This window comes from Desmodus rotundus, chromosome 12, assembly GCF_022682495.2.
Source record: "Desmodus rotundus isolate HL8 chromosome 12, HLdesRot8A.1, whole genome shotgun sequence".
Taxonomy (NCBI): Eukaryota; Metazoa; Chordata; class Mammalia; order Chiroptera; family Phyllostomidae; genus Desmodus; species Desmodus rotundus.
The window spans coordinates 97067207-97093260 of NC_071398.1; the positions used below are offsets into that span (position 1 = coordinate 97067207).

A 26054-nucleotide genomic window follows, 5' to 3' on the forward strand; every position below is an offset into this window, starting at 1 on the left:
AGAAACAGCCTGGAGGAAGTGCAGCTCCGTGTTTGTGAATGAACACACAGAAGTCCCACGTTTTCCACTGATGTTCCTTTATGTGGCTTCAGAAAAACAACTTAAACCTTCTACACATAAGACGTGCAACATGAGGAATGAACATGAAAATACTCTCGTAAATTTTATATGTACAGTCACCATGCAGCTGGAGTGAACCATACACTGGATTGCCGGGGGCAGTCTTGGTTCGCCTATTGTTCCAGGGGAAGTATTGCTAGCTCCCTTTCAATTTCAAATCTCTCCTGCACTGGACGATAAGCTACAGGGTCGCCTTGTATATGGCTCACGTTCAAAGAAATCGAGTGATAAAGTCCTGGCATGTTCAACTTTAATTAGAATTATTTTGCTTTGCAAAAGATTTTAACTGACCAGTTTTGAAGTAGAAGAACTTGCAGATAAATATAAGGCCAAAAATAAGAACGTCCAAGTGAGGAATAAGGGAAAAGGATAGGTAGGTATTTGAAAGAAAACCTGTCCCAATTTTCAACTTAAAAAGAAGGATGAAAACCAAGCACAGATGTCTTTAGCATCGTGTTCTCTTCTGAACATCTAAATTGTTAATGGGTATTTGTAGAAGTCCTCTTATGTAGGGTTGGTCATTGAAGTAGGTGCCAGAGATAAGAAGATAAAAGACACAGCTCTTTTTTAAAAGGTGCTTATAAAAGAAAAAAAAAAACCGCCCTGGCCGGTGTGGCGTCAGCCCACAAAGCGAAAGGTCACCGGTTCGATTCCCAGTCAGGGCACGTGCCTGGGTTGCAGGCTGGTCCCTGGGTTGGGGCGTGTGCAAGAGGCAACTGACAGATGTTTCTCTCCCTCTTTCTCCTCCCCATTCCCCTCTCTCTAAAATAAATAAAATCTTTTTAAAAACCCTTGTAGACGCAAGACAACAGTATGATGATTACCAGATGAAAAGGGGGTGGGGGAGGTAGAGGGGGGTAAAGGGGGGATGAATGGTGACGGAAGGAGACTTGACTCGGGGTGGTGAACACATAGCACAGTGTACAGGTGATGTGCTATACTGATGATACATATAGTGCTGTACACCCAAAACCTATATAATTTTATTAACCAATGTCACCCCCAATAAATTCAATAAAACATTTTAAAACTAAAAAATTAAAGGCACTTATAATCAGCAAGGAGAGGTGCCCCCTTACAAATAAATGGCACACGAGTCACAATGGAGTGTCACACGTGCTGTGATGGAGTTAACACCAGGCGCCAATGGGAATCCTAAGAAGCGAGTGAGGACGGGGCCCGGAGAGGACTCAACTCCCAGACACCCCACCACAAGATTTTCGGGGAAAAGATGATGAGTGTGCTGGATCTTAAAAATGAGAGGAGATGGCAGGTGAAGACCAGAGGGGAAAGGGGATATTCCAAACAAAGAGGACCACCCGGGCAAGGCTAAGGGCTGACAAACACTCCCGGACGGTGCAAGTCCCGTGGGAGGCATGCAGCAGGACAGGAAAGGGACTAGTCGGAAAGTTCAGTGATTCAAGCTTACCTTTTTGGTACACTTCTTGACAGTGTTGATTAACTCTTGCATCACCAGATCCACACTCTTCAAGGAAGGCCCTTTCAGCTTCACAATTTGCTTTTTGACTATTGCTTCGAAGGCCATGTCTGGGGTAAACAGCCCTGTCCTGCACGTAAGAAAGAGCCCGTGTTAGATTCATGGAATGAGTGCCACCAAGTACTGGTCCAGAAGTGTTCTGAGGGACAGGCCCCTGGAAGAAAGCTTGTTATACCCTAGTTTAAAAGTTACAACGTGACTTATTCTCGCCACAGTAGCATTTGTAATGATACCTCTAATACATATATTCCATAATAAATTCTGTTCTATAGACGATGAGAATCACCTAAAAATAGTTCCCAAGATGTTTACACGGCATACTACCCGGCCTTCTTATTGACTGTAATTTGCCGCGTTTCTCTGCCGCACGGCAGTGGGAGAGGAGAAAACAGGGATAAAAATGGGGTCCTCAACTGACACTTCTATTTCTACTTCTAAAGTGTCCCCAAAGCAACCCTCTCTTGTCCTCTGCGGGGCAGAAGCGGTCCTCATTTTCAAATGCTGCCACAGTTAACATGACTGGGCAGCTGTGTCATGGCGAGCTCAGTGGGCCCCCGTCTGAGGTCCCGGGGAGCTGGAGGACAAAGCAAGCAGTTAAATGATATGAACCTGGGACCCAAGATGGTGAAACGGTGAGCTTAAAAAAATAACAAACAACAGCCAAAATCGCAAGTGCCTTTTTCATTTGGCTAGAATGAATTCCAGTTGTTTTGGTAACAGTGCTTGTCCTGTGCTGTGCTGGAGCTCAGGAAAGCAGACGTGCGTGTCTGTGTGTTTGTGTGTTTCATGGAACCTGAAAGATGGGTACTCACATTTAAACAGAGGGTCCGTGGAGACAAGCTAGTAAGAGGGACCCCGGACCCTGAGCATCGGCAGTCCCGGCAGCTCTGGGCATTGCCCTTGGCTCCCCATTCCCAGACCGTCCTCCCTTTCTCTTCTCGCCTCTCCTCACTTCACTTCTCTTCCTTCAGCACTCAGTTCTTTGGGGGAATTTCTTTAACACTTACTTTTCCATAACCAGCTCTACTCTACGTCCCTCCTCATCATGTACTGAGCGCCCTCTGTTCAGCTCTGTTCTAACTGCAGTGATTATAGGAGACTGGAGCTGCAATTTCTCACCTTGGATATGGAGCAAAACCCACACGGTTCAGTCCAACATTAAACATTTCCCCCTCCGACCCTAGCCTTCCTTTTATTCTCTCCCTTCCTCTCACGCACCCAGTGTTTCAGCCACACCAGACCACCTGCCTTTCCACAAACATACTCACACCAGTATTTCACCTCTCTGCCTTCGTCTGTGGCGTTCACTTCGGCCTCCCCCGAGTTTCAGCCCATCTACCTCCCACCCGTGCTTTAAGCCCAGATCAAAATGCCACTTCCTACAGCGCCTGTCCCCGGCCAGTGGCCGACAAGGCCTTCTTCCTCCTCCGGACCCCACACCCTGTTTCACGGCAGTGGTCCGAGCCCATGTTTCAGTCCCGTTACTACTCTGGTAGGACATGTGACTATCACACTCATCTGTGTTTGTCCCACCAGGGCTGTCTCCCTCCCGTGCTCATCACTGGTTCTCAGGGTTTGCAGAACAAAGGGACCACCCGGCCCTCAGTGGGCAAGAAGGGTTTCTACTATGCAAACATCCCACAGAATCAACTGGGAACAACGCTTTTCACACGTGTACTTTAGGTCCTAAATAATTGTGCCGTTAGTATGTCTTACATACATCATCACCATCTCATAGGCAAACCAGCTGCAGGACAATAACAACCGATCTCTTCTGTTGGTGAGCACGCAAATCGGAAATCTGGATTCCAGGGAGGGGGACGAGAGCTAACCGGGAGCTTAGAAGGCCTGTGGCGGGCGAGAAGCTCGTGGATGTTTCCTCCTTTTCGCTTGGTGAGCTCAGACGCACCAGAGATCGTCTCACTTGTAAAATGATAGCCAATCCGAACGTCATGAGTCCTTTGGAAAATCACTCATCACATTCACAGTCACGGTCAAGTGCCCCGGAGAGTCTCCGCCTGGCCCTGTGCATGCAGGGTGCACACGCAGCACACTCGGCTGAAGCAGAGACACCGCTGCCAACAGACAGGGGGCGCCTTCTTCCCATGGGAAAATCCATGAAGCCAGCAACCTAAGCCCTGTCACCCTGACTTCAGGACACCTCGATTTCACACATGCTCCGTTACGCTTTGTTTAGGCTTCTGTGATGACCTCAAGAAGTGTGTGTTTTAAATCCTTTTTTTCCTATCATAGTTATTCAAAGACAGTAAATGCATATAATACCACTTTATACAAGGGTAAGTTCAGGCACAAGGGCTACTCCCCGACTCCCATCCTCTGCTCTCCTGTCTACGTTCCCAACTCCGCTCAACGTGCACGACCCCTGCCCCATGACCATGGGCTGCAGTCACCACCTCTGCCTGTGTTCACACCGCTCCTTTCATAAGTCCTGTCTCTCACCCGCCAGCCCCGACACGCTGTATCCTCTCACGTCTCACTGCACTGCCCCCTACCCCGTACACACACAACACACACTCAACACATACAAGACACACACACAAGCACACATACGTACTCAATACACTGTTGCCAGCTGAAATCTTTCTTGTCCTCTAAACAGACAAGGTTCAACTCCAAAGCTACCACCTTCATTAATCGTTCCCAACCCTGCTCCACGACGCCAGCCACGGTCACTCTGTCCCGTCTCTGTGTAAGTCTGGATGACTGATGTCCTGCCAGGCCCCCTCCCCGAGACAGGGGGCTCTGGAGGACAGGGTCCTGGTCATGCGAGCCCAGTGTTGCGTGTGCAGGAGGGTTTGTTTTTCTAATTGAAAAAGACTGAGTATGACGATACAGGCAATTACCGCTGAACCCAAACTAGGACTTCCTACTTCTTCCTCCCACCTCTGGACCCCACTCGGCTCAGACGGTGAAAAGGCTCCCTCCCTAGCCATTTATAAACATCCATCTTCCTTTAGCAGCCGGAACCGAAGACCAGGAACATGTGGATCACTTGCCTGATACCATGTATATTTTTGATTGCATAGCTTATTTCTCGTCGCAGTTCTTTCTCATTGAACTCCATCTGCAGATGTAAAATGAGCCACAGTTAACGACACTTAATTCCACTGAGTAACAATACTATGGAGTATTAAAGGATGAGAATAACTTGACTTTGTTAGTAATAAACGGATGCTCATGTCTTCCCGAACTTAAACCCAGATGGTCAAAACATCTGTTTATATAAAGTTCAAGGCAACAGAGAACATTAGGGATTTCTGGGAGTTTTATTTCAGCGCAGCAGATTTTAACTCTCTTCTAGGTAGAATGCTGTGCATAAAGGACGCCTTCTGGACATAAATCTGACCGTTCATTTGAAAGCTGTAATTCTCCATTCTTTGGCTAAATGTAGGAAATGTATTCACAGACGAATGCATAAATAAGAGTGTCACCTGACATGCAACAGCGGCCCAGCTGGGCTGAGCTGAACACGACTATCTTTTCTCCCTGGCCTTTTAACCACCTGAGTTCCAGGCCTCTTTCTAGGAGGAAATGAACAATATTTTACCGATCCCACACATGACAGATGGCTGCGTAAAAATTTCCCAGAAGTTACTAGGTACCTAAAATTTATTTGGAAGCAGGATCAAAGTATCATGGAGCTTAGGCCTGGAAGGGCATAGAGAGAACGTTTGGTTCAGCCCCTGACTCCCGAGACTCAGCCCCTCCAGCCCCGCTGTCTGTCCACACGACCATGAACGGCTTTGTTCCCTGCCCACACCTGGGCTCTAGGGCTCAGTGTTTCCAGGTCCTCCCTTTCTGTCTGCAGTAATCTTCCCCTCTCTCACCAACTCCTGCCTTACTAGCTGCTCATCCTTCCAAACTCCACTCGGAAGCCAAGCTCCCGGACACCCCGGGCCGGGATTCACGTCTGTGGGCAGTGTTTCCATAGCACCCTGGGCTGCAGCTTATCGCTGTGCTTAGCACATTTTAATGAAACTCTCTGTTTACCCATCTGCCTCCCACACCAAGACAGAAGCAGCCGCCTCTGTACGCGCGGCAAGTAGCCCAGTCCCTGAACCACTTAGCTGCCTACTGTGCAGCTCCAACGGAACAGGATCTGTGCTCACACATAAGCTCAGCTTCCCCTCGGGGCCCCTCACCTGAGGGGCACTAACGTTTGCTCGGCTGTGCAAGCCAAGACCTTGGGAGTCATCTTGCAATATTCTCTTTTTTGCATCCCCCAGATTCAGTCCAAGCCCTGTGGACCCTACTTCCAAAATCACAAATCCACCCTAGTGGGGCACTTCCTTCCTCTCGTCAGCCCAGAGCAGCCCCCTGCCAGTTACCTGTGTACAGGTGCTCACCTGGGGCCTGTCCTCGGCTGCTTGTCTTGAATGACCCTTTTCCCCAGATGCCCACAGCTGATCTTTCCATGCCATTCTGACCCTGTTTCCGATGCCCCCTACTCAGAGACACCTTGCCTGAATGTCCCATCAACCTTCCCCCTGTCCCCACCTACTAGGTTACATAATAATACTTGAGATCTTGCTACTCTGTCAATTTGTTAATTTTATGTCTTTCCCCACCAGACAGCGTCTCTGTCCTGATCACAGGCACTAAGAACTTTGGCACAGAGTAAGTGCTCAAGAAATATTTGTAAATTAACTACACAACAAATAAACATCACAGGAACGCAACTAGTATTTGCTGAGACAATCTGAAATGTCATCAGATCTCATGAAATAAAATCAGGACCACCGGTAAAAAATATTTCTCTCCTAAACTTCATCACCTGAGTGTGAAGGCTTTCGTTCAAAGAACTATCTTAGTCCCACACCAGTTCTGCAACGTTCTGAGAACGGTTATGTAGAACACGATATGGAAATGAAGTGAAACGGAACAGGAAAAAGTAACGTCGGTACCAACCTTTACTATTTCAAAGGGAAAGCGTTCGTGGAAGATACGATTGATTTTCGCGCCCCCTGAGAGCTCCAGGGTATCTACTTGGTCCCCCGAGCCTTCGATTCTCTTCTCAAAGTCCACAGCAAATTGCTGAACCATCCTGTCAATGTGAGAGAGAAATAAATTCAAGCTAAAGTGGCAAGGCTTTGCGCATCTCCTTTTAATTCCTGCGGTTGTCCCCGGGAACTTCTCCTGGTGTTCTCAGTCATGCCTGCTGGCAGAATTAACATCACACTTTGCTCAGCACTCAAAGTTAACTATCCGAAATGCACGTTATTAGGATTTACTTCAGATGTTTAGTTAAAATGTATATATTCTAAATATCCGTGCCATTCAATGCGCTCTGTCCATATGGTGGCAGCCCAAGGCTCCTATGACATCCACTCCCCTGGCGTTCCCAGCTGCTCCAGCTGGCCCCCTGGGGGAGCACCTCTCCCCTCCCCCACCCCACATCACAGGCCTCACTCTGCCAGAACCACACACGTGTGTGACCGTCCAGGCCCCCCACTAGCTCTAGCCTTGCTTCTCAATGACTCCCCACAACTTGATAATAAAATGAAAATTCCTTCACCTGTCACCCAAGATTCTCCATGGTCTGGCCCTGGCCACCCCATCTCTTACCACTTCCACACCCAGCTTCCACGCCAACCCCAGAGAAGCGGTTCCCCACGTGTACGGTGTCTCTGTGCTTTTTCCTTTCTGCCCAGATACCACTCTCTTGGCCCCTGGCTAGTTTAGCAGGCTAACTTTTATCTGACCTTCAAGACTCCATTCAAGGATTTGTTTTCCAGAAAACCACCCAGATCTGTGACCCTAACAGCCACCTGTCCCCATTGCCACGAGGAGAAGGGCCCTCTCCTCTGCTCCCTTGGCATGTTTTTAGCACGGCCCCTGGCAGACACACGTCCAATGTTCACCCACCAATCTCCCTCCTAAGGGCAGGTTTTTCTCCTGCTGCTCAGCACGTGAGAGGCGCTCAGTCAGTCCAGGGAAGGAACTGCCTTCAGGTGGTTGGTGAAAAAAAAAAAAAACAAGAAATAGACCATGGGGCGAAGAAAACCGTGTGCCTCTGTGATGATTTGACATAATGGAACTATTTCCAAATTCAAAATGTAACAGGAAAAATTCAAACCATCTGAAACTCACAGCATCTTTTGCCAGCATCATAGATAAATGAAAAGTACCTGCAAATTATTAGGCCAGAAAACCTAGAATATAATTGGATGTAGCTATAGCTATATTCATGCACATGTTAATGTGAATCTGATTTTAGACGCCTGGAAGGATGTCCATATATGCCATGCATGCTGAAACACCAGGAAATTTTAGAAAGCATACGTCCAGCCTCTCTGTCTCCCCATCCTGACACTGTGGCCACCTGGCCCACCAGGACACACGGCACCAGCGTCCCCACCCTCCTTGCCCTCCTTCTCCCACCTGACAGACTTCTCCCTAACTTCAGGGTCTCATTCAAGCTCACTTTCTCTGTGAACATACACCCTTCCTCCAGGTAACTGCTCCGCTTCCTCAGCTGGGCCCCCATCACATTTTATACTTAGCAGAGACATTGCGTTTATCAGATTAGTCTCTTAGATGTCTCTTCCCTCTGCTCTACTGTGGCCGCTTCCTGAGGCCAAAAACATCTTACTCATTGCTGAATCACCAGCAGGTAGCGCAGACCTGGACCCCGAGCAGGATGCACAGAGAAGAGAGGAAGGTGGGCGGGAAGGGAGGAAGGAGCTGAATCTCTCATCTACAAGGCAACATCTGACTGGAAAGTTCTGTGCTCTGAGTCCAGTGGAGTCAAAGAGGTAAGACCAGTCTCTGCAAGGACATTCCTTTGATCAGATGATGAGACAGACAGTGATGGCCTGGGGCCTCAACAGAAATAGCTTTCCTTTCCCTGTGACTTGAAGAGTTTTTATAGGTGCCTCACCAAAGCTGAGACGAAAAAAGAAAAAAAAAAAAAACTAGGAAGAAGTTGAATCCAAGAAAAACTTTTTTCCTCTATATGATCTCATAATTTTTTAAATGGGATAAGGTGATGTATTTAAAATGTTACCTAAATAATTCAAGCATTCAGAAATCTCCCCACAAAAGAAGACATTATTTGTGCATTTTAACACCAAAGGAAGGGTATTTTGATTGCGAGACTGCAGAGGGGGAAGGGACCATGAGAGGTGGCAAGATCATCTTTAGAGACAGACATCAGATGTTCTGGAATATAAGCTGGGCAGGGGGTGTCATCTGGTGCAGAGGGACCTGAGGCAAGGTACAGTACAGGGATGAAAGGACAGGTGAGGCTGGAAGGGACCGAAAGAGGGAGAAAGGGTAAAAGACACAAGGAGCTGGTCACTCTCTGACAACACTGCTGTCCTACCCCAAGGCCCCGCAAGGATGAATGCAGTAGCCCAAGGATAAGATGGGGAGCGAAAACATACTTGGCAGTTTTCACAGTTGCGGTTTTGAAGGGCTAAATTAAAACCATTAGTGACAAGGATAAAGAAAGTTCAATGTGTCTGTACATTTCTGTGGAATCCTTGGTTCTCATTCCACTGAAAAAATGCACCCAGGTCACAGGAAATGAGTGAAAGAAAAAGATATAAGTACAAGTGGCACCAAGAGAACAGTTGTACAAGACAGACTGTGACATTTTCAACAGGAGCTCTGCCCACTTCTAATTCTAGGGGCAAAAAAATAGCCTGCTAGGTTATCATATTGGTTTTGCCCATTTACTGAATCCAATTATAAAAACAGTAAATGTGGGCATGTGATAGGTAATTGGTTAAGTTTGTGTAACAACAGAGTGGGACTAACAATTATTCTCCAAGAAAACGTAGAGACTCAAGCTCACTAACATATAGAAAGCCTCACAGAGTTGACTTGCTGCTTCTGTTAAGCCTAGAACACAACGCCGGGGGGGAGAGGGGTGCTCACTGCAGCAGGGCTTTCGTCTTCCTGGTGGGGTCCTCCGGCTTGAAGTTCTTGAAGGCTTCGACTTCGTGTTCTATGGAGAGCAGCTGGGCCTGCAGTTTGTTCCTGAAGTTTGGCAGGGTGTCCCGAATGTGGTTGGTGAGTTGCTGAACAAAACAAAACAAAAATCACACACACACACGACAGATGGAAGATGAGCTCGAGAGACGAAACTCGGCCTCCACTGTCTTCCTGATCACTCGGAACTGGAGAAATGATTCACACAGCTGAGACTGCGGGTGGAGGCCGGGAGTGAGAAGCAGCTCCGATTCTCTCCTCCACTGCCCCAGGAGATACTCCATGTGCCTCAATTAGAGGTGCTGGCTGGGGCCATCTGGTCTACTCTGTTAAACTGCAGCTGATGTTACTAATGAGGATGCCCAGGAACACCTAGCATGGATTGATTACCAGATCACCCACCTTGTAGAAAGCAAGCTTAAGTTAGAACGTGGTGGAAATGAAGGAAGTGGGAGTCACAGGGGCTTCCTGACATTCTCAGGACCACGGGCTCACCACCCTGGTGGAGCCCGGGGGTACCTGTCAGCCATGAACCTCCTCTCCACTCCACTCCACAGCCCTGTAGGTGCGTCCTCTTGCCTCTGCCTCTAGGCCCCAGTCTGTGCTGGGTCACTGGCTTATGCCATCGACAGGCTGCATATAAAAATGTATATTATCCCTCACTTGTGTGGTTCAAAAGCAAAGGGTCTCCAGTTCAATTCCCAGTCAGGGCACATGCCTGGGTTGCAGGCCAGGTCCCCAGTGGGGGGCACACAAGAGACAACCACACATTGATGTTTCTCTCCCTCTCTTTCTCCCTCCCTTTCTCTCTCTCTAAAAATAAATACAATTTTCTTTAAAAATGGGTATTAAAGTGTATACCCCTGTTCACCGCTCCTACATAAGTATGTCTCTCTGCTTTGAGGGCTGTTCTTTCCATAATACTAAAGTGGAAGATTCCATTCAAGAGAACAGTAACAGTGTGAATCTAAACATTCACCTTCCTTTTTCAAACTCCTATAATTTCAGCTGCATGACTTATGTTAGAAAAACAACAAATATAAAAATAAGAAAGATGAATTCCAGCAGTCACTTCACATTTCATAATAGCTCCTGCTGCTTGGAAGAGCGTTTTTACCTGGTTGAGGACCTTCTGCAGGTGTGGGGTCCCCATCCGGTCAGCAAGGTGCCTGTAAGCCGGGTGCGAGAGAAAGAACTTCCTCTCTGCCAGCATGGCAGACTTGATGTCCTTCTTCCCGTCGATGTCCTTCTGGCTTCTGTTCACCACCCCCACGTAACCTGAAATGGAACACGCACCTATGGCATTGGGGCACGCTTTGTTGCTCATTTGGGGGCAATCTCAAGGCTCTCAAAGAGGCTGAATAAGAGGCAAAATTCGTTTTAAGGCTTGAGGAATGGGTCCCTTTACAAAACTCAATCAGGACATAACAAAGGCTGGCTGATTTGGCTAATGACAGTTTTTTAGCATTAACACAATAATGTCTTCTGCCCATAAAGCTCTGTGCATTTTAACAGAGTGAGTTTCTTCACAGTTCTGTCATATAGCGGGCACGTAAGTCAGACTTAGAAGAAGACAGTATGTGTTTATGCAGTCTATGCGCACTTACAGTCTTCCTTCAAACCCCTTCCTTTTCCAGTTTGCTTACTCCTGTTACGTTAAGGAAGAGTTTCCCTTTGGACCATTTTTGATACATCATTGGGAACACCGCCATCCCATAAAAAGCATAACTCATCATAGCCCCATTCCTCACACCTGCGGCGACATTACAACCAAGCCTCCCCCAGGCCTGCCACCGTGTGTCAGCAAAGGAAGTCCTGCGGCGGACACGGTACGTTACCCCTGCGCAGAGGCAGCAGCTTGTTCTCTAGAATGTCCCTGGCGTCCGTGCCTTCATCCATGAGATCCAGTTTGGTGATGACTCCAATGGTTCTCAGACCTGCGGCGCCAACAGAGCCTCGTCACACAAGGTGCAGAGGACGTACGGATTGTAGAGACGGGTGTGTCTCGGTGCTAAACACAAAGCACTCATGTGTCTGGTCCTTTTCCTGTTCCTCTCGGTCTTTATTTTCTAACCCACTGCTACCCCAGCCTGGGGGGTTTCAATGGGATGAGGCAGGGAGTTGGAAAACCACCCATCCATCAGGTAACTTTCTATTCAATGGAGAAAATATAAACAGTTGTCTCACCAAAAATGCTTTTCAATTCATGAGCTTATTTTTGAAACACGCACACTCTGGAGATTATACATTTAAATTCTCCTCCCAGCTCCTGCACACAACATGGATGCTTACATTTTTTCTGTATTACATTATTTAAAAACATAAGCAAATCCTCTACACCTGGGCCAGTGATGCAAGCGTTATAAACCAAGGCTTAGATTGACCCGGGTCTGAGCTCGGAGGTCAGAAAATAAAAAGAAGGAGGTTGGGTATAAGATGGCGCTGTGACCGGAAATCATGCACGTCTCACAGCGCGTCCTGTTCCTGACGAAGGGAAACATGACTTAATCAAAACAGGACCGGCCCTGGCTGGTGTCGTCAGTGGACTGAACACGGGCTGTGAACCAAAGGGTCGCCAGTTCAATTCCCAGTCAGGGCACATGCCTGGGTTGCAGGCCAGGTCCCCAGTGCGGGCCATGTGAGAGGCAACCACACATTGATGTTTCTCTCCCTCTCTTTCTCCCTCCCCCTCTCTCTAAAAATAAATAAAATAAAGAGCAAAAATCAAAAGAAAAGAAAACAAGACTGAACTAAGAATCCTGAGGCTTGGGCTCCAGGCTCGAGGCCAGTCACTTAACCCTCTGGGTCCCTGCTTTCCTCATCTGTAAAATAAAGGGTCGGTCTCCAGGCTCCTTTCAGTAATAAAATAGTGTATGAACCTAGACATTTTGTGCGTCACATCAGACATGCCCTGCTTGCTCCTTGCTTCCACCGGTATTTAGCTATCGATTCACATTGTTTAAAGTGCATTTCTTTGGACTTCCAATTAAACACGGTTTATTGAACAAAAGCAGGTGCGATTATTCTAAATAATAATGTCTAACATTTAGTAAGCCAGCCATGGTTTAAAATGCTTTACATGTCTTCAATCACTTAGTGCTAAAAAGTAGTTTACTATTTTTTAACAGGAGGAAACTAAGGCAGAGAGAGATTAAATAACCTTCCCCAGGTCATATAGGAGGTGGGCCTGGAATCCATGCTGCTTCTCACAGTAAAAGGACTTAAAACTAATTTTTAAAAAAGGCTTAAATCAAGAAGGTCTAAAATGAGGGAGAACTTCAGAAAAAATATGAAACTGGAAACCTGGCAAAATGACTTAGACCAAAGAAAGAGGACAATTTCATCCAAGAAAGCCAAGAATACAGACTGTGTAACCTACGTGAGAGCATCTTGGAAAGGGTCAAGACCTGGGGACTAACAGCCCTGAGGACATCGGGGGTGGCAGTGCTGGGTGGACGTGCTGACTTCCACACAGGGAAGGACACAGTGAGGAGCCGCCCTGGGCCATCCTGGCAGGTGTGCTCTCAGGAAAGTCCGGACCTGAGAAAACTCTGAACTCATGGCACCTGGCCCAGGTTGGGGGTGGGAGAGGCTAGATATTAAAGGAGGGGGACTAGATAAAATTCTACATACTAAATGACAGGACCCCCCTCCCCAGGCCAGTTCCCTATCTGACATCAAGCTAGAGCTGGCTGGCTGACTTCAACCCGCAAGAGCCTGGAACAGGGGCCTGGGGGAAAGGAACCATTCCGAGAGAAAAACATACAGCAGTCCAATAAATCTTCCCGCTGTGAAGCTTATCGTTCAGTCCCTGGAGGACACCCACACAGACCTTCCAGGCCCCTGATAATATGTCACTTCTGAATATGAATGGACAACCCAGGAAATCTTCTAGTGAGAGACCCAAACCAATAAACAGTATCACACAGCACTCAGAGCAAAGAAAGATAATGCAAACACAGGAAAAAAACCTTATCATTTTAATTAATATCCTCAGGGAGAAAGGAGAGGTCATTGCATTCATGGAATGAAAACAATGTCATGTAAACAAACAAATATTCAAACAAACAAAAAGAATTCTCAGTAACTAAAAATATGAGAGCAGAAATAAAAATGTGAGAATGGTTGGAATACAAAGTTAAAAAACTCTTCTGGCAAACAAAAGAAAAAGAAGTAAATAATAGGAATGGAAAAACTTTTTTAAAACTAGAGAAATGCAGAAGATCCAATATCTGAATAACTGACATTCCAATAAGAGACTGAAGATCAAACAGAGCCAGTCAGCGGTGGGGGCATGATATTCAAGAAAATGTGCTGAAGTGCAAGAATTATTTATGGGCTGAATGAACCCATCAAGTACCTAACACATTAAAAAAACATAGACACGCACACAAATATGGCATATCTGCATATGATTTCAAAACACTGGAACAAATAAAATATCCTAAAAAGCTCCCAAATAAGTTTATTTAAAAAAAAAAGAAAGAAAAGAAAAGAAAATTCTAAAAAAAAAAAATGTTTGGGAATCATAGCGTCAGTTTCCCCAGCAGCAAACGGGAAACAAAAATCCAACAGAGCAATGTTTTCAAAATTCTGAAGGAAAAATAATTTCTAACCTAGAATTCTAAACTATCAGTAAATATGACAGTAAAAGAAAAATAAAGATATTCTCAGACTGCAAAATCTCCAAATATTTTACCTCCCTTTCTCCTTTGGGGGAGGAAACTACAAAAGGATGTGCCCCACCAGACACCGGAGCAAACCACCAAGGAGACAGGGGACCCAGGATGCAGCGAGTCCAGCACAACCAAGAAAAGAAAGGACTTTTTTTCAGGGTGGTGGAGACCCAGCATGAGGCCGGGTGGACCATCAATATCTACGGGAAAGAGAGGACCCAGATTCCCAAAGAGATGTCTTCCTCATCAAGGAAAAGAAAATGAAGGTGACAGAATATGACTAATATTTGTGAAGGTATTAAGAGATTTCCACTTTTGAAGGTGCGATTGGAATGTATTAGGGATAGACTATGCAAACAGGTAGTCAACTATCAAACTCAAAGAAGTCAGCATGGCAGAAATGTCATAAGTTACTATGTGTCTCAGCTACGAATAACATTTTCAGAATCATAAATACTCATTTAGCAAAATACGATGGTATAAATGTATTAGTCGAGTGTGAAGGGTGTGTGTGTGTGTGTGTGTGTATATATGTGTGTGTGTGTGTGTGTGTGTTTAAATAAATATATGTGGGTATGGGGAAGAAATATAGAACAGCTCAATCTTCTCTACAGTAGGAAGTCAAAAAACATCTAAAATTAAAATATCAAGAAAGAGTAGTATAAAAAGATTACATAAAAATATGGAGGCAGCCCTGGCTGGTGTGGCTCAGTGGACTGAGTGCCAGCCTGCAAACCAAAAGGTCACTGGTTCGATTCCCAGTCAGGGCACGTGCCTGGGTTGTGGGCCAGGTCCCCAATAGGGGGCGAGAGAGAGACAATAGATCCATGTATCTCTCACACATGGATGCTTCTCTCCCTCTCTTTCTGCCTCCCTTTCCCTCTCTCTAAAAAAGGTAAATAAATAAAATCTTTTTTAAAAATATGGAAGCAAATACCAAAAAAGCTTAAGAGGGCTGACAGTGGTAGCCTGAGAAAATACCCGGTAAGTACCCAAGAGTTGGGAGGAACAGGTAAGGGACCGATTTTCTAAAGCTATGTACATTTGTAACATTAAGAAAATGAAAGTCGAATTTTAACAGCGCTTTCGTGACTGGTCCCTTATTGGGAAGTAGGCAGAGGAGGCCATGCTTAGCGGGGCACCAGCGGTGGCAAAGGAGCCTCGTCTTTTTCACATTTAGTTACACAAATAGGCCCCTTAAAATAACCAGTGGAATCTGGCTACCAGGCTCCGGGCCTACCCTGGCAGATCTCAGAGCCACGGCCAGAAGGGTTTCAAAGGCAGCATGTTTTACAAGCACTCCACTGGAAATCTGAAGTCTCAATGAAAATAAATTAATCAAGACCAATTACTGAGCCCCGAGCATGCGCTGCCTCTGGGACTGGCCACGACTCTCTGCGGTGGGTACCGTTCTTTCCTGAACCACACGGACGAGGCAAGTGAGACTTGGAGGGGAAAGAGCGCTGTGTGAAGGTTCCCAGCCTGCGGGGCGTGAAATCCAAGCAACCTAATCCCACTTTTAATCGCTGTGTTTTTCTGCCTTCCAATTCTTAGCTAGATTAGCTGTGTTATTTGGCAAGTTCCTTACATCATCTGGGCTTGTTTATCTATAGAAGTAAAAGTTTCACTAGACGTCTCTTTCGAGTCCAGAATTCTGGGATGGAGAACAACTTCCACATTTAGTTTAGAAGGGGTTATATAAAGTAATAAGTAAACGAAAGAGGAATTTAATAAAACGCTTGCCCTCCAACTGGAATGAAAATATAAAGAACTTAGAGCTAATAAATAACGTGTGATACTGTTTCAGCTATACTGCTCTTCGGGAAGGAAGAGCCCCAGGGACGACAGCTGAGGACGTTGGATGGAGTCCTTGGAAAGACACCCAGGCATGTCCAAAACCTGATTCCTCTGTGGCACAGAGGCTAAGGGCGCAGACCCAAGGATCGGACTGTTGGGGTTCCAGTCCCACCTGTGCCTCTTATTAGCTCCAAGACATCCACTTCCTCACCAGGTGCAACCACATCACCAGGGTAACTGCATGTCAGTTTACATTCCCTGCCTGGAATAAGGAGGAACGGCATCCCGTTTAACTCCAAAGGGCTTCCTGTTTGAAGACTAAGCTGTATGTTCACTCTAACTCATCACTGAAATGAGAAAAATAACAGACCTATCTTTTAAAGTTAAATAACAGCACTTCGGTTTTCCGGTCCAGCATGCATGGAGCCTGGAAGTTGCCACTGTCTCCGAAAGAGTAAGAAGCAGAACACACCAGAAAATCAACACCCTTCTTAGACTCATCAGAGAAGCGGGGTCAAAGGCATTGCCCCCCAAATTTGGAGAGGCAGACAGATGTATACAGACATTCACCACCCACAAGCAGAAAACTCCGAGGGAATCAGCGCCCGGGTCGGAAAACCTGGACTTGGTGAACTACGGGAGGTTCAGTGCAGGGGACCCAGCCACAGTGGGGACCCAGGCATAGTGGGGACCCACACTTTTGTTAGTTTTGCCTCCAGGAGCTCGACCAGGTTCTCAAAGTGATTATCTGAGAAAACCCCCCTCCGCTTCTGGCAGGGGGAGTAGACAAACAACCTGATCTTAAAAACGGGTGAAAGATCTGAACAAACACCTCTCCAGAGAAGACGGTCGGCGAGTGTGTACAGGAAAGGACGCTCCAGATCATACGTCATCGGGGAGAAGCAAATTAAAACAACAGGGAGATGTTACTACACACCTGCTAGAGCAGCCCAAATCCAAACCATTACCACACCAAATGCTTGCGAGGATGTGGAACAGCAGGAGATCTCACTCACGGCTGGTGGGAGGGCAAAGAGGTGCAGCCACTGTGAAAGGGAGTTGGCGATTTCTTACAAAACTAACCATCCTCTTACCATGTGATCCCATGATTGCATCCTTTGGTATTTACCTGAAGAAGCTGAAAACATGTGCGTGCAAAAACTTGTACACAGGTGTTTATAGCAGCTTTACTGGTAGTTTCCAAAGCTTGGAGGCAGCCCAGGTGGCCACCAGTGGGTGAATGGACAGGGAACTGCGGTGCATGCAGACAGTGGACTACCAGTCCGGGCTGAAAAGAAATGAGCCACCAAGCGGGGAGGACGGTGAGGAGACATGGAGGAGCCTTAAACGCCTACTGCCAAGTGAAGGGAGCCATCCGAAAAGACTACAGGATTCCGACTGCATGACACCCCGGCACAGGCAGAACTACAGAGGCGAGGAAAGGATGAGTGGCTGCCAGGGGTGAGCGGAGGCAGGAGTGCAAAGCAGGGCACAGAGGATGCTCAGGGCAGGGAAACTACTCCCTACGACATTCCAGTGGTGGCTACAAGCCATTAATTACACTTTTGTCCAAACCCATCGAATGCACACCAAGAGTGAGTCCCACCCAGTGTAAGCCATGGACGCTGGGTGACAGTGATGTGTCAGCGTCTGTCCATCGACTGTGACAAATGCCCCATGCAGTGGGGGGTGTGAACAGTTGGGGAAGCTGCGCACGGGTGGGGATGGGATGTATGCAGGAACTCTCTGTGCTTTCCACTCCGGTTTCCTGTGAACCTAAAATTGCTCTAAAAACTAAAGTCCATTCACTTGAAGACAATCAAATACCAACACACGTAAAGTACTCAGCACGTAAAAACCACCCGATAAATGAAAGCCGTCACCAGCACCCCAGCTTTGCTTCTCACCCATTCTCTCACTCTGCCCCAGTCCTGAGCTCCAGCGACACACAGTGAGCTGTGGTTCTCGGTGTGACCCTGCATTGTCACCTCTTCACTTCAAAACGCTACCCCCTCACTGCCAAGTGGCCTCGCCTTCTCTTCTTCTCTTGGTCAACTCCTACCATCCTCCGAAATACCGCTCAGGCTTCTCCTGCTGGTCCTTAGTCAGGCTCCCGTAAGTGTACAAGGAGGGACCCCCCAAAACCCCAGAATTGTCTTCTGGAGGGCAGGCCCCTTGTAGTACAGGTCCCCCCTCCCCCGCTAAGTGAATGTTCTAGGAACCCATCTGTATCAGTGGACCAGCTGGTGTTGTTGTGAGAGGCTGCGTTTGGCTTCAGTGAGTGTTTTTTGAAAACTCTTTTCTATGTGTTTGCCCATTTTGTGATGGGTGATTTTTGAGTGCACCTGCCCACACAGCACTGAGTGTTCAGCAGGTTTTGACCAAAAACGGCATGACCCCTGTGCCCTACCCTTCCTGTTCACCCGATCTCACCCAAGCAACTGTTTTTTGTGTCCCTAAATGAAAACAGTCCTCAAGGGAAAACATTTTGGAATGTCTTCCGATATGGAAGAGATGAAATGAAAAATGGCAGAAGCACTGAAAGGCATCAAAATCAACGAGTTCAAAAACTGTTCTGGGCAGTGGAAAAAACATCTCGATAGGTGAATTGCATCAGATGGAGAGAACTTGGAAGGTGACTGAGTTTAAACATCTAAGAATAAATACACACTTTTTATAAATAAATTCCGGGGCTTTGGGGTCCCTCCCCTTATAAGCGTGAGGTCCTACCTCTGTGCCGTCAAGAGTAATCTGTGTACACGACAGAGTTCTTCTAGCACACTAGGAATCTTATTTGTCTGCCTCACCCAAAAAGTCATGATCTCATCAACAATAAAAACTGTACCTAATATGCACAGTCTAATCAATTCATGTAGATGCCCAACAGAGTGGGAGACCAATAAATGCTTGTTTATTCAATGAATAATGAATGAAAAAACAAGCATATTTATTTTTCTTAGGTTGAGACAAGAACGGAAATGCAAATGTCAGGAAAGACGAGTGACGGCACCCTACCACGTGACCGGTGTTTGCTGTCAGCCCTGTGACTTCCCTAGAAGAACACTTGTCTCTCCCACGTATGAACGCGACTACATTGTAAGTAGTGCACTGTTTCATCTGATTAAGAAACGGGACACAACCAAGCCAGGAGCCACATCACCGCTCTCCAGAAAAGTTCTCTGGAACACTGTGTATCCTACAATGCAACACCAGCAAGGGAGAAAAAAATCAATGAAGAGTTAGTGTAAATATGTATACAGCGAAATTGAAAACAGACTTAGGAAATTAGATGTCCTGCAGTTAGTGCATTTTTTTGTTTGGGGTTTTGGTGGAATTTTGGGGGCAGAGTTGTTGAAGGAAATGTTGTGCTTTCTGCTTGGCAAAGATTATGGAATATTTTATTTCTGCAAGCAATCAGAGATGAATGAGAATAGTTTCATGGGGTTTTTTTTCCTATAAGTTTTCCATTACTTCCTTGCTCCAACAATTCTGAATAGCACCGTTTTCATTTTCAAAGTCATCAGGTAATGTTATTCCATGTGATTCTAGGTGAAATATTAAGAGATGAAAGAACATAGAAATTATCATTGCTATGGTAACGGAGACTCTATCTCACTCATCAATATATGCCCCAAGTCTAGCAAAATGCTTCAAAGATTTAATATTTGTGGAAGGAAGGGAGAGGAGAAGAAGGGTAAAAAAAAAATAAGGGAAAGAAAGGAGAATTACTTCAAAGATGATAAAATTTAGGCACAGAGTGGGTCTTTCACTGAGAATTTATACTTCGAAATAGAGTAAGGCACAAAAACCATCCATATAAACTTAAATCTCTCTGCTTTGTGTCCACCTGAGTCCATTCTCTTCTTCTTCCTTGGTGCACAGCTTAACTACAGTTCCAGAGCTCCCTTCCTCTGGAGTTACTGCCGCGCCTGTCATCGTGCTGTGGCTGAGCTGCAGCCAGTGGAATGAGAGCAGAAGTGACATGCGCACTGCTAGGCTTGGTCTGCGTCACTTCCCACCCGTGCTCCTGCCTGCTCCTCCACCTTCCACCTGCCGGATAGAACCGTGACAGGCCCCTAAGCCCCTAAGGGTGACCAGCGAAGTACCTGGGTATCTGGACGATGTCAGAGAGAAGAAACACCACGGTGCACTGCACATCCGCCCAGGACGGACGCACCTACTGTCCGCACCACTGTATGCGCCATCGTTACTGTACATTAGTACAGACAGTGGCACTTGGAGGACGAGAGCTTCCGTAATTAAAGCCTGGCTTAGCCAGGTTAGGAAGCAAGGGAACAAAGACTGCAAGTTGGAAAGATGAAGATTCATACTATGCAGTAGCTGTGTATTTTGTAAACCTGCGTATTCTGGTAACTTATAAGGCAAACTAAGTACCTACAGAAAGTAAAAGCCGTTGGAAACAGCCAGAATGTTAATTTGTCTCGATTGTTCCTTGCTGCTTAAAGAAAGGTATTTAGAAAAGATGAGTTCACACCAGAAATTTATCATTTTGCAAGCAGGAATAGAAAGGATTAGAGAGAATCTAGAAATCTAGGCTCTGAGCCACAAAGGTGCACTAAGAATTTTCAGTTAAGCAAAGGAGCTCAGTGTTTCCTGTAGCTGGCTATGAACGAACAACAGAGTTCAGACAGACCTCTCTGCTGTAAACTACTAGAAAACTGATAAAATAGATCATTGTTTTCAGACACGAACCAGCAGGTTAGACAGGAATATGAGACCTGAGAGAAGAGAAACAAAGTAAGCCATTCAATCACCCAATTGCTGTTTGGAGGCAACTGTAGAACACAGGGCAAGGAGGGAACCCCACGAAGACCCCAGCAGTCCCGCTGAGTCGGAGACACAGCTTGAACTTCAAGAAGGCCGAGGTGGCTGGCACTGACAGGACGCTGTCCTAGATAAAGGGGGCTGGGGACAGGGAGAGGTCTAGAAATGTGCAGGGGAGCCCCCTGGAGTCGTTGAACGCATGCATGCCTAAGGTACAACTCCACACAGCCCGGCAAAAGCACCTTCCTGGCAGCTCTCCACCAAACAACTCCCAGAGCTCACCCGGGGCCGGGAATCAATGAAGTTGCCCCCAGCTACGGCGGAGAGACATTGCTGCACTAGAGACATCAGGAGGGTCAATTTGACTGCGGACCCACCCTTTCGGAAACCTAGAAACGAACTCCAAGAAATCAAACTGACCTGCCAGTACTGTAACTCCTTGCTGGAGCAAAGCCCGACACATTTTTTTTTTAAATACAATAATACTTAGCACTCAACAAAATCAAATTCAAAATATCCAGCGTTCAAACAAAAATTACTAGATACAGAAAGAAGAAGGAGAAAGGTGACCACCCTCAGGCAAACATCAGTCCATGGAATCCCACGTAGAAACAATGGAATTCACAGAGGACATTAAAGTAGCTACGATAAATACACACAAAATGTTGAGAATATAAAGAAAATATGAAGCTAATGAGTAAAGAAAAGAACGATAGTTGAAAAAAATACAGTTGCTATAAATGCACCAATCCAAGAAACTCAGAGAACAGCAACCACCAAAGCAAACCACAGCGAGGCGCACCGAAGTTAGTTTCTGAATATCGGTGACAAAAGAAAAGCAGAAACGCAGAGGAGGGAACAAAAGCAAGACATACGAAGATCAGAATAACTGTGGACTTCTCATCAGAAACTGTTAAAGGGAGACATCTTTAAAGTGCCAGAAAAAAAAAGAACTGTCACCTGAAATTCTGTACCAGTGAAGAAAAGTATCTTTCAGAAATAAAGGCAAAATGACGCCTTTTTCAGACAAACAGAAGATCAGAGAATGTACTGTCAGAAGACGTCCCGGTCGTGGTGAAGGGGGTTCTTCCAGCCGAAGGAAAATAATACCAGTGGAAACTCAGATCTACACAAAGATACAAAAGCCTCTGAAACGGTAACTATGTGGGTGAGTGTGTAGGGTAGCTCCTTCTCCTTCTTGGTATCTTTAAAAGATAATTGACTTCTTCCAGCAGAAATAATGACCGTACGATCTGGTGTCATTTAAAACATACGGAGAGGAGGTATGTTTATATGTGGAAAGGTTTATGGCATACGTAAAAGACAAATAGCAAGCGGATAGACTTAACTCTAACCATAACAATAATTACACTGAATATAAGGGGTCTAAATGCCACAATTAAAAGGCAGAAAGCGAAGTCTGAGTAAAAAAGCAAAATGAAATTATGTGCTCAACCACAAGAAATGCACTTTAAACATAAGGAAATATGTAGATTTAAAGTAAGAGTCTGGAAAAGATATACAATGGAAATACTAATGAAAACAAAGCCGGAGTGGCTATTTTAACAGCAAATGTAATAGATGTTAGAGCAAGAAATATTACTAGGAATAAAGAGACATGTACATTATAAAGGGTTCGATTTATACAGAAAGAAGACATAATAATCTTAGAGGGGTAAGCAACATAAAGATCTTCAAAGTACTTAAGCAAAAGCTGACAGAACTGAAGGGAGAAATGGACAAATCCACAAATACAGTTGGCGATTGAAAGAACAAGTAAATAGAAAAAGCAAGAGACGTGCAAGACCTTACACGGCATAATCAACAAACTTGACCTAAAGAGCAGCAACCGAACAAGCCACTCGGCAGCAGGGGAACACACATGCTTCCCAATTGCAGACTGGTCATTCACCAAAGGGGACCACGTGTGGTCCCAACAAACAGATTCCAATTAAAAGAAATAAAGTCATTCCTTTTCAGGTATTAATATCATCCAGAAAATGCCAAAATATTAGGAAATTTACAACATATCTCTAAAGTGCTGTAGGTCAAAAAGGAAGTCACAGGGAAATTTTAAAATATATTTAATGAATAAAATAAAAGGTTTAAAATATCACTGTTACCAAATAAAAAAGCTTTAAAACCAAATTATCTAAGCTCCCATCTTAGGAAGCTAGGGACAGCATAGCAAGTTAAATCCAAACCAAGTAGCAGTCAGGAAACAATAAAGATAAGAGTGGAAATAAATGAAATAGAATACAGATAAACATTATATATAACCAATTAAACCAAATGTCAATTCTTGAAAAGGTCAATAAAGTTATCTACTTGTCCTCTTTGACGCAACATTATACTGGAGCTCCTAGCCAGTGAAACAGAGCAAGAAGAATAACTCGAATGCATACAATCGTAAAGAAAAGAGGAAAGCTGTCTTTATTGCCAGACAGCAAGACTGTGTACGGGGAATATGTTCAGGAATCCACCAAAGGCTGCCGGAACTAATGCCGGGACTAACTGAGACCACTGCATACAAGGTCAAAAAGCAAAAATAAATCATACACATCTATACACCGGCAGCAAAAACTTGGAAAACAAAAAAATTTTAACTACTATGTACAATAGCAACCACAAACCAAATACAGGAGGATAAGTTTGATACAAGATATGCAAAACCTATGCTGAAAACCATCACACACTGCAGAGGAGACCCGCCTCAATGAAAAGATATACCATGCTCATGGACAGGGGCTTTCCACACGGCTGAGTCAATTCTCTCCAAGCTGGTCCACAGCAGTGCTATCCAGCAGAACTCACTGCAGCCGTAAAAATGTTCCTCTGCAAGGGAGCTCTCCAACTGCACAGCCGCCGGCCGCGTGTGGTCACTGAGCACTGGGGATGAGATGTGGCTGAGGAGCCAATTTATTCTATTCCGTTTCATTTTAATTAACTGTAATGTTAATGGCCACATGTGGCTAACGGCTAGTATGTTGTATTAGCCAGCATCAGTTATTTTGATTGAATGTAATTCCAAACAAAATCCCAGTAAGCTTTTGTTGAGACTGACAAGCTAATTAAAAATTTCAAATGAAATGACAACGTGGTCATGTAACCCAAAAGCATGAAGGAAAAACCCTTGCCCTGTCTGATTTCAAGGCTTACTATGGAGCTACAATAATTAAGCGACAATTGTGTGGTGTTGGCACAGGGACAGACGCACAGATCAATGAGCAGAAGAGAGTCCGGAATTACAGGGCACACACACGTAGACACACGCCGTTGGTTTTGGACGAGGCTGCCACTGTAACTCAATGGAGAAAGGCTACCCGTGCGAAATTAATGGTGCAGAAACAGTTGTACATCCACAGGGAAGACGACGAGCTCTGACCCTCTCTTACTTCCCGTCGTGCACGCACCGAGAATAATTACAGACCTACATTTAACACTAAACCTAGCAAAACTTCTAGAAGAAAACATAGGACAAAAATCTTTACTGGATGGGCAAAGATGTCTTAGGATGAAGAATGTGTGTATTTTAAAAACTAATAAATTGCACACATCAAAATAAAACTTGTTCTTTAAAAGATATGGTAAAGCAATATTTAAAAAGTAAGCTACAGACTGAGAAAATATTTATATTACATGGTGAAAGGTTTGTATCAGACTATGTATTTTTTTAAACCTCATAACTAAATACTAAGAAAACAATTTCAAACAGGCAAAGGTTTAAACAGACACTTTACAAAAGCAAATTCACCAATAGTGCAAAAGGGTGTTAAAGGGTGCTCAGCATCAGGGAAATGCGGACCAATGTACAGGTATTACAACGGCTGCAATTAAAATGCAATTAGCAACACCGAGTGCTGGTGAGCATGTGTGGCAACTGAAACACTCCTGTCTTGCTGCTGGGAACAAAAATTGTACAACCACTTGGGAGAAGAGCTTAGCATTTTCTTCAAAATATTAAACATACACTCACCCAGCAGTTCCACTCTCCAGTATCTTCCCAAGAGAAATGCAAACATAGGAGCCCAGAAAACCTGTACATAAGTACGCATGACAGCTTTCTTTGTAAACACCCAAAATTCGGGGGAAAAAACCCCTAAAGTTTCATCAGCAGGTGAATGGACCGACAGAATGTGGCACATCAACACAAGGAAATGCTACTTTAAGAGAATGAACTACTGAAAATGCAAAAGCATGGATTCTCCAAAACCATATGCTGAGCAAAAGGAGCCACGCACCGAGATTGCTTACTGAATGATTCCATTGCAGATGAGAAGACAAATCTAACATACAGTAACAAAAAGCAGGTCAGTGGGTTCCCAGAGCTGGGCGTGGGGGCCGGGGGGGAGCTGACTGGCAAGGAGCACGGGAGACCTCAAGGGTGCTGGAACTGTTCTTTATCTTGGTTGTGGTGATAGCTGCATGGGTATGTGTCACACTCACCAAGCATTACGTTTATAATGCACAACTCCCTCCCGACCCTCGCTACTGTCTCAGGGTGGCTCAAGGTTAGTAACCACCATAAGCTGAAAGGGAGAGAAGAGCATGGGAGAAGGGCATTGGCGGCAAGCAAACAAAGAAATAAAACAGATTTAAGGCCAATGTCTAGGAAAAAGCTTTGGGTGCAGTTACTTGTATATGGAATTAACTAGAAACAGATAGTTAAGTTTATTGAGGTTTTGTGGGCTTTTTTTTTAAGAAACTGTATTAAAAAAAAAAAAACAACAACCACAAAAACACAAAAAGCCAGGCCTGGAAAAGGTTTTGATATTTTGCATCTTAAAACAACCTTTATGGCCCCAAGCTCTTACAGGCAGAAAACAGGGTGCATAGACCCCTATCCACCTCAGGTATGTCCCAGAGGGTAACGGACAAGAAACAAAGGGCCAGAAGGAGGAGCCTTCGGGGAACCACCGACCGTGGACAAGGGAGACCCTCCCAGAAAGCACACTCAGCGTTTCACCGAGAAACTCCCTTCCCGGGGATGTCACGGAGCCGGAGCCGCGCTCTTACCTTCCTCGCACGAGAGTTTTGACTGCAGACGATAACTAAGCAAAGCACCGCACACAGCCCTCAGCAAGCTATCTGGAACCCTGAACAGACATGCAGACAGCTGACTGCTGACGGCCCAGCATTCCGCACGGGGCCTTTGCACGCCGCAGGGAGGACACCCCTCACCCCCGGGGTTCCAGCTGGGTTCCGTGGGATGGGTCAATGAC

General features: G+C 45.6%; 1 protein-coding gene across 9 annotated transcripts in view; it reads right to left on the reverse strand.

Moving 5' to 3' along the window:
* DNM3 (dynamin 3) overlaps positions 1-26054 on the reverse strand; it is a 381825-nt gene that overhangs the window by 258201 nt on the left and 97570 nt on the right. For all 9 annotated transcript variants that reach the window (XM_053914860.1, XM_053914861.1, XM_053914862.2 and 6 more), the window contains exons 5-10: positions 11413-11511; positions 10692-10852; positions 9521-9663; positions 6548-6683; positions 4636-4703; positions 1550-1688 (exon numbers count right to left, since the gene is read on the reverse strand). In XM_053914860.1, coding sequence (XP_053770835.1) covers positions 1550-1688; positions 4636-4703; positions 6548-6683; positions 9521-9663; positions 10692-10852; positions 11413-11511 — 746 coding nt within the window. The remainder of the gene's footprint in view (positions 1-1549; positions 1689-4635; positions 4704-6547; positions 6684-9520; positions 9664-10691; positions 10853-11412; positions 11512-26054) is intronic.